Source organism: Oncorhynchus gorbuscha, linkage group LG16 (assembly GCF_021184085.1).
Source record: "Oncorhynchus gorbuscha isolate QuinsamMale2020 ecotype Even-year linkage group LG16, OgorEven_v1.0, whole genome shotgun sequence".
Lineage (NCBI taxonomy): Eukaryota > Metazoa > Chordata > Actinopteri > Salmoniformes > Salmonidae > Oncorhynchus > Oncorhynchus gorbuscha.
In genome coordinates, this window is record NC_060188.1 from 95,185,353 (window position 1) to 95,194,562 (window position 9,210).

General features: G+C 47.1%; 1 protein-coding gene and 1 long non-coding RNA gene across 3 annotated transcripts in view; both read right to left on the reverse strand.

Annotated features, from left to right (window-relative positions):
* Positions 1 to 4,177: 4,177 nt before the first annotated feature.
* LOC123999546 lies at positions 4,178 to 6,738 on the reverse strand. Its single transcript, XR_006832481.1, has 2 exons — positions 4,731 to 6,738; positions 4,178 to 4,696 (listed from the first exon to the last, which is right to left on the reverse strand). It is a non-coding gene; the product is annotated as an uncharacterized LOC123999546 (long non-coding RNA).
* Positions 6,739 to 6,992: 254 nt separating this feature from the next.
* The window catches only part of hook3 (hook microtubule-tethering protein 3), a 71,523-nt gene continuing 69,305 nt past the window's right edge, over positions 6,993 to 9,210 (reverse strand). Inside the window, exons 20-21 of one of the 2 annotated variants that reach the window (XM_046306993.1) lie at positions 8,936 to 9,007; positions 6,993 to 7,983 (exon numbers count right to left, since the gene is read on the reverse strand). In XM_046306993.1, the coding sequence (XP_046162949.1) occupies positions 7,843 to 7,983; positions 8,936 to 9,007 (213 nt within the window). In that variant the 3' untranslated portion in view covers positions 6,993 to 7,842. The remainder of the gene's footprint in view (positions 7,984 to 8,935; positions 9,008 to 9,210) is intronic. The other variant, XM_046306994.1, reaches the window with a different exon arrangement.

The following is a 9,210-nucleotide window of genomic DNA, read 5'->3' on the forward strand; positions in this document are numbered from 1 at the left end:
GGGGGGGGGGTGGTTAGGAAACTTGCTATAAAAAGACTCAAGAGAAACAGGTGAATTTAGTTTTATACAATATTTATTACAACTTCCTCGCCAGCTGTACATGTTCGCATCATATCGACAAGTTTTACAAGGACAGGTAACTGTGAAATCCATCTGATTTAAAACATCATGTTCTCTTCTCAAATGACCTCGGACTTCCTCATTCACTGTTTTGTTTCTCCCATACGGCGCTGTACATATTGTATACAAGCATCAATATAAACACGTGGAAAATGGACAAGGTTATTTGGTAATTCAGTTCATGTAAAATACAAGTGTTCTTCCTATGAATAAAAATACAGGAACCAAAAAAACTAAATTCTGACTGAAAAGCCTATTATTATTATTATTATTAAACTAATATCTTCTCCCAGAGGTTTATTATAGCCTGGTTAAACCATACTGGAACGCTGATCGACATTGTTTGAAACATTCAGTCTGGTTTACCCAGGCAATAAATGTTTATTGTCCCATAGTTCCGGCTTCCATGTCAAGACAGCACAAACTTGATGTGGGACCAGGCTAGGAGACTAACTGATATGGGACCAGGCCAGGAGACTAACTGATCTGGGACCAGGCGAGGAGACTAACTGATGTGGGACCAGGCCAGGAGACTAACTGATGTGGGACCAGGCCAGGAGACTAACTGATGTGGGACCAGGCGAGGAGACTAACTGATGTGGGACCAGGCTACGAGACTAACTGATGTGGGACCAGGCGAGGAGACTAACTGATGTGGGACCAGGCTACGAGACTAACTGATGTGGGACCAGGCTAGGAGACTAACTGATCTGGGACCAGGCGAGGAGACTAACTGATCTGGGACCAGGCGAGGAGACTAACTGATCTGGGACCAGGCGAGGAGACTAACTGATCTGGGACCAGGCGAGGAGACTAACTGATCTGGGACCAGGCGAGGAGACTAACTGATCTGGGACCAGGCGAGGAGACTAACTGATCTGGGACCAGGCGAGGAGACTAACTGATGTGGGACCAGGCGAGGAGACTAACTGATGTGGGACCAGGCGAGGAGACTAACTGATGTGGGACCAGGCGAGGAGACTAACTGATGTGGGACCAGGCTAGGAGACTAACTGATGTGGGACCAGGCTAGGAGACTAACTGATGTGGGACCAGGCGAGGAGACTAACTGATCTGGGACCAGGCGAGGAGACTAACTGATGTGGGACCAGGCTAGGAGACTTTTCCAGAGCTCCTCTGTCATGATTAATGGCAAGTGGTTTTGAAACTAGCTCTTAGTTCCAAACTGCACCCTATTCCCTATATAGGGCCCATAGGGCTCTGGTCTAAAGTAGTGCACTATATAGGGAATAGGTTTCCATAGGGCTCTGGTCTAAAGTAGTGCACTATATAGGGAATAGGGTTCCATAGGGCTCTGGTCTAAAGTAGTGCACTATATAGGGAATAGGTTTCCATAGGGCTCTGGTCTAAAGTAGTGCACTATATAGGATATAGGGTTCTATAGGGCTCTGGTCTAAAGTAGTGCACTATATAGGGAATAGGGTTCCATTTGGGATGCAGTGGGGTAGTTTTACGTTTATCGGGAGACGTACAAAAACCAAACAGGACAGACAGTTAAGAGACACGTTGTCCTACCAAATCATATCAACACACGTCAGGAGTCTTTCACACAAGAAGAGTCAAACAAAGTTCATCAGTTGCATAATAAGATGGACAAATATATTTTTGTTATTAGGTGAAAACTTTAATTAAAAAAAGACATCAGAATCAGGATCTACACTACTACAGCCCCTAAACCGTCTCTTCAGCAGCAGAGAGACACATGTAGACTACTACAGCCCCTAAACCGTCTCTTCAGCAGCAGAGAGACACATGTAGACTACTACAGCCCCTAAACCGTCTCTTCAGCAGCAGAGAGATACATGTAGACTACTACAGCCCCTAAACCGTCTCTTCAGCAGCAGAGAGACACATGTAGACTACTACAGCCCCTAATCCGTCTCTTCCTCACACTGGTTTTACACTGACACTTGAGGTAAAAGCCCCTTTAACACATGCATAACATCCTTGTTGACTTGCTGCCTGTCTGTCTGTCCACGCCTGGGTTGTGTTCATTAGGGCACATACGTTTCAAAAACATTGTGCAACACAAAAAGGCAAATAGTACTCCCTGTTTCTGTCCATTTTGGTGCACAGGACATCGCTTCAAAAAGGCTTTTGGGGAAAAGTGTTTCATATCAAATCAGCCTACTAGCTTTATAAAAGGTTAGACAGGTTATCCTCTCTCATTTAATGCAACCAGAGAGAGAGAGAAAGGACTTCTCCCACTACTCTACCATTTAGAGAGAGACAGAGAGAGAACTTCTCTCATTACTCTACCATTTAGAGAGAGAGACTTCCTAGCAGCCCCAGCTCCCTAACCCCACTAGAGGCTGTTGTGTCTGGTAGTGTCAGAGACAATAGGACCAGTCAGAGACAATATGACCAGGCAGAGACAATATGACCAGGCAGAGACAATATGACCAGGCAGAGACAATATGACCAGGCAGAGACAGGTCAGAGATAATATGACCAGGCAGAGACAATATGACCAGGCAGAGACAGGTCAGAGACAATATGACCAGGCAGAGACAGGTCAGAGACAATATGACCAGGCAGAGACAGGACAGAGATAATATGACCAGGCAGAGACAGGTCAGAGACAATATGACCAGGCAGAGACAGGTCAGAGACAATATGACCAGGCAGAGACAGGTCAGAGACAATATGACCAGGCAGAGACAGGTCAGAGACAATATGACCAGGCAGAGACAGGACAGAGATAATATGACCAGGCAGAGACAGGTCAGAGACAATATGACCAGTCAGAGACAGGACAGAGACAATATGACCAGGCAGAGACAGGACAGAGACAATATGACCAGGCAGAGACAGGTCAGAGACAATATGACCAGGCAGAGACAGGTCAGAGACAATATGACCAGGCAGAGACAGGACAGAGACAATATGACCAGGCAGAGACAGGACAGAGACAATATGACCAGGCAGAGACAGGACAGAGACAATATGACCAGGCAGAGACAGGTCAGAGACAATATGACTAGTCAGAGACAGGTCAGAGACAATATGACCAGGCAGAGACAGGACAGAGACAATATGACCAGGCAGAGACAGGACAGAGACAATATGACCAGGCAGAGACAGGACAGAGACAATATGACCAGGCAGAGACAGGACAGAGACAATATGACCAGGCAGAGACAGGACAGAGACAATATGACCAGGCAGAGACAGGGCAGAGACAATATGACCAGGCAGAGACAGGGCAGAGACAATATGACCAGGCAGAGACAGGGCAGAGACAATATGACCAGGCAGAGACAGGACAGAGACAATATGACCAGGCAGAGACAATATGACCAGGCAGAGACAATATGACCAGGCAGAGACAGGTCAGAGACAATATGACCAGTCAGAGACAGGACAGAGACAATATGACCAGGCAGAGACAGGGCAGAGACAATATGACCAGGCAGAGACAGGGCAGAGACAATATGACCAGGCAGAGACAGGGCAGAGACAATATGACCAGGCAGAGACAGGACAGAGACAATATGACCAGGCAGAGACAGGACAGAGACAATATGACCAGGCAGAGACAGGGCAGAGACAATATGACCAGGCAGAGACAGGGCAGAGACAATATGACCAGGCAGAGACAGGGCAGAGACAATATGACCAGGCAGAGACAATATGACCAGGCAGAGACAGGGCAGAGACAATATGACCAGGCAGAGACAATATGACCAGGCAGAGACAGGACAGAGACAATATGACCAGGCAGAGACAGGGCAGAGACAATATGACCAGGCAGAGACAGGGCAGAGACAATATGACCAGGCAGAGACAATATGACCAGTCAGAGACAGGGCAGAGACAATATGACCAGTCAGAGACAGGGCAGAGACAATATGACCAGGCAGAGACAGGGCAGAGACAATATGACCAGGCAGAGACAGGGCAGAGACAATATGACCAGTCAGAGACAGGACAGTCAAGTTGTTTAACACGTTAAACTGTTGAACGTTGTTTAACACGTTCAAAATGATATAGGTAGAGGATGAAACGATTAATGAACTAGTGAAGTAGAGTTGAGAAAGTTAAAACAAAACATTGGGATTGTGAATTTAAAAAAAAAACTAACCAAAAAATAAATGTTTTTTTCTTTCATTTAGCATCTGTCCTAACCCAAAATCAGAAATAACTTTCTCGGTTAGCTGCGCACCTCTGGGGCCCTGCGCACCTCCGGGGCCCTGCGCACCTCCGGGGCCCTGCGCACCTCCGGGGCCCTGAGCACCTCTGGGGCCCTGAGCACCTCTGGGGCCCTGAGCACCTCTGGGGCCCTGAGCACCTCTGGGGCCCTACATTGTCCTGCTTCTGCTCCATGTGCTCTCTGCCTGTTCCATAGCAACGGCTCCGCTCGGATGATGAGAGAGAAACAGAGCTTTCAGCTTCTTTTTCTGTCACAACCCCCCCTTCCCCCCAAAAAACCGACCAATCTCACGTAATAGTATTATTTTCTGTCAGATATTCTCTCGTGTCGAGTCTAACGATGTTTTTCCGGTCTTATATCGGATGAACTTGGTTGTTATTATTTGATGAGTTTAATTCACTTCTGACACCATGTTAAGAGACGACTGTACAGAGACCTGACACCATGTTACGATGGTAAGAGACGACTGTACAGAGACCTGACACCATGTTACGATGGTAAGAGACGACTGTACAGAGACCTGACAACATGTTACGATGGTAGGAGACGACTGTACAGAGACCTGACACCATGTTACGATGGTAAGAGACGACTGTACAGAGACCTGACAACATGTTACGATGGTAGGAGACGACTGTACAGAGACCTGACAACATGTTACGATGGTAAGAGACGACTGTACAGAGACCTGACAACATGTTACGATGGTAAGAGACGACTGTACAGAGTCGCTGCTCAGCAGAGCAGGAGGCAGCAAACCAGGACCACATTCTGACACCTTTTTTTAACGTCAATTTTCCTTTTTAATTTTTTTTATTTTATTTAAATTTGTTACAAATCTTGGTTTTAAAAATGCTAACGAAACATTTCCACGTCCAAAAGTTCAAGACAAAACGACGAGGAGAGTTGTCAGAGCACGTCAACAACGGTCTCGTATATCACGTTAAAACGTCTCGTATATCACGTTAAAACGTCTCGTATATCACGTTAAAACGTCTCGTATATCACGTTAAAACGTCTCGTATATCACGTTAAAACGTCTCGTATATCACGTTAAAACACGATACTCCGACGATACACACCCCTCGCCACAAAACCCCCTTTTTTACAATGACATCAGTGGCTGGTAAACAGATATTCAGATTGCATGAAAATTCAATCAAAATCGGGAGATTCCAACGTTCCTTAGTATGAAGTCTGTCTGCGTTCTACACACCGCTGGCAATCTACTGCTCATTTCATTGGACAGACACCACGGAGGGAGTACAGTACGTTAATTAGGTTCGCTCGGAGTTAGACAGTCAAACTGCTTTTCAGGAATGACACGGCGCGTCCGAGACGTAAAGCGCAGTGAGAACAGGAAATACGCCCCACGTTAAACCCCGAAGATCAATTTCATATGTTATAATCCACGTCCTCGTGGCAGCAGTGGTTCTTTTACGAGTTCACGTTTTGTATTTCAGAAACCCCTTTTTTCGACACTTTCAAAATGACAATTTCCATCTGTTAAGATACAGTCAGATACGACCACTGACTGTTAGTCCACTGGACACTAGCGTTTAGAAAAGCAGCTGGTACACGACACACTGAAATCGTTTCGTTCACACAGCAGAACTGTTCTCACGTGGTCACAGGACAAAAGAGGGACCGTTTGTGGAATTCCCTGAAACAACGCAGGAGGACACGGGACAGAGATTCTTGATCTGTAAATCGCCGGTTCCAATAATCAATAATGACCCACTGGCTGAGCGGACGACAGAGGGGAAGAGGGCCTCATTTCAGGATCATTAATAATTAAGCCAATTAAAAAATGGTTTGATTTTAGAAACAGGAAGCTTTCTACTGTTAACATGTCTGATGATGATGACGATGAAGAAAGGCCTTGTCTAAAACACCCGGTGACACTTGTGGAATATCTTCTACAGCTAAATACACTGCCAACAGGCTAGAGGACTCCCTATACAACTAACCTTTCAAATCTCCCACTACAGGCAACAACAAGACCGTCTAACGCGTACGAACGGAACGAACAGCGTTACTGAACACACATAAAAGGACACCTAAAGAGACCAACTCAGAGACCATATCCCTCCTCTGGTACTATACATGTCCAGACAGTCACTGACTGCACGGCATCACATCACGTTCTGTAAACATCAGATCAAGATACGAAAATATCCTCCGATTTTAGAACCATTAAATTTAAAAATAAAAAAAACACCAATCCGCTACCAATTTGTGAAAACTGCATCTCTGCTCACAACATTGTGTTAGAAAAGAAATGAGTTGTTATTAGAGAGAGGATTCCTGACAGAACGGGAACAGAACGGGAACAGAACGGGAACAGAACAGGAACAGAACAGAACGGGGACAGAACGGGAACAGGACAGGAACAGAACAGAACGGGAACAGAACGGGGACAGGACGGGAACAGAACGGGAACAGGACAGGAACAGAACAGAACGGGGACAGGACGGGAACAGAACGGGAACAGAACGGGGACAGGACGGGAATAGAACGGGGACAGAACGGGAACAGAACAGAACGGGAACAGAACGGGAACAGAACGGGGACAGGACGGGAACAGAACAGAACGGGAACAGAACAGGAACAGAACGGGAACAGGACAGGAACAGAACAGAACGGGAACAGAACGGGGACAGGACGGGAATAGAAGGGGGACAGAACGGGAACAGAACGGGAATAGAACGGGAACAGAACGGGAACAGAACGGGAATAGAACAGAACGGGAACAGAACGGGGACAGGACGGGAATAGAAGGGGGACAGAACGGGAACAGAACGGGAATAGAACGGGAACAGAACGGGAATAGAACAGAACGGGAATAGAACGGGAACAGAACGGGAATAGAACAGAACGGTAACAGAACAGGAACATGTTTTAGAGAAATGTGCATAATAATAATACTGTCAGGTAAAGATCCAGGTAGACCAACTCATCCATCCTGAACTGAAGGACTGAAGAGGATAGAGAACGGCAGAACGGTACAGGAGAGGTTTAGTCCATCCTGAGGTGTCTGGATTGCTTGGCAGAGCAGATGCCCGTTACAAAGTAGCGTCTGTCTGTCTGGTGGATAACTGGAGGGTTCCGGGGCTGGGGTCAGTTGTTGCCGAGGCTACTTGACCTGGAGGGTCAGAACTTAGGGTGAAGGGTCAGGTAGGGGTCATGGTGCCGTGTCTACCTGGCCTGGAGGTTCAGGGCTAAGGGTCAGGTAGGGGTCATGGTGCCGTGTCTACCTGGCCTGGAGGGTCAGGGCTAAGGGTCAGGTAGGGGTCATGGTGCCGTGTCTACCTGGCCTGGAGGGTCAGGACAGGGCTCGGGGTCAGGTAGGGGTCATGGTGCCGGGTCTACCTGGCCTGGAGGGTCAGGACAGGGCTCGGGGTCAGGTAGGGGTCATGGTGCCGTGTCTACCTGGCCTGGAGGGTCAGGACAGGGCTCGGGGTCAGGTAGGGGTCATGGTGCCGTGTCTACCTGGCCTGGAGGGTCAGGACAGGGCTCGGGGTCAGGTAGAGGTCATGGTGCCGTGTCTACCTGGCGGTGGTGGGCTGTACGTGTCCAGGGTAAGAGCGGCGTGTGCTGGTAGCCTGTCTCTGGCGGGCCAGGAAGGACTGTCCTGAGCCCGTACTGGCCAGACGGTCCTCTGCTGCCTTCTTCTGTAGAGCCATGCCCTGAGGGAGGGGGGGGACACACGGTGGCTTCATTAAGACAGATATTCATTAAAGCACCACCACTACTATAAATAACACACTGAAACCAGACAGCACCACCACTACTATAAATAACACACTGAAACCAGACAGCACCACCACTACTATAAATAACACACTGAAACCAGACAGCACCACTACTACTATAAATAACACACTGAAACCAGACAGCACCACCACTACTATAAATAACACACTGAAACCAGACAGCACCACCACTACTATAAATAACACACTGAAACCAGACAGCACCACCACTACTATAAATAACACACTGAAACCAGACAGCACCACCACTACTATAAATAACACACTGAAACCAGACAGCACCACCACTACTATAAATAACACACTGAAACCAGACAGCACCACCACTACTATAAATAACACACTGAAACCAGACAGCACCACCACTACTATAAATAACACACTGAAACCAGACAGCACCACCACTACTATAAATAACACACTGAAACCAGACAGCACCACTACTATAAATAACACACTGAAACCAGACAGCACCACCACTACTCCTTGTTTTTAATCTCGATGGAGTTTTCATTATAAGTGACATAGGAAATCCTACAGCGCCCTCTAGTGTTTGAAATGACTAATATAACGTATCATAAACTGGGTGGTTTGAGCCCTGAATGCTGACTGGCTGACAGCCGGGGTATATCAGACTGTATACCACGGGTATGAACAAAACATTCATTTTTACTGCTCTAATTGCATTGATAACCAGTTAATAATATAATATGGGGGGGGGGTTGTGATATATGACCAATATATCATGGCTAAGGGCGTTGCATTGTGCCTTAAGAACAGCCCTTAGCCGTGATATATTGGCCATATACCACACCCCCTCGGGATTTATTGGTTAAATATTGTGCTGGTTCAATCAAACACTGACCATGTTGTACCAGGCAGATACTATGAGTTTCTCCTCCTGGTCTCTCTGAGCCTTGGTCTTGTCGTAGTCTTTCTGTGGAGGGAGACCAAGAGAGGAACAGTAGGTTATTCAACGGCTCTGACTGAGAAGGTAAATGTAATAAAGTGGTGGTATTAAGATCTCTCTCTCGCTCTCGTCCTTAACCCTTAACCCAACACCTTTCTCAAACCCAACCCCTATGTGAAGTATCCTGTAGCAGGTTCTTCAGGGTCTGGACCTAAACCCAGTTCAACCCC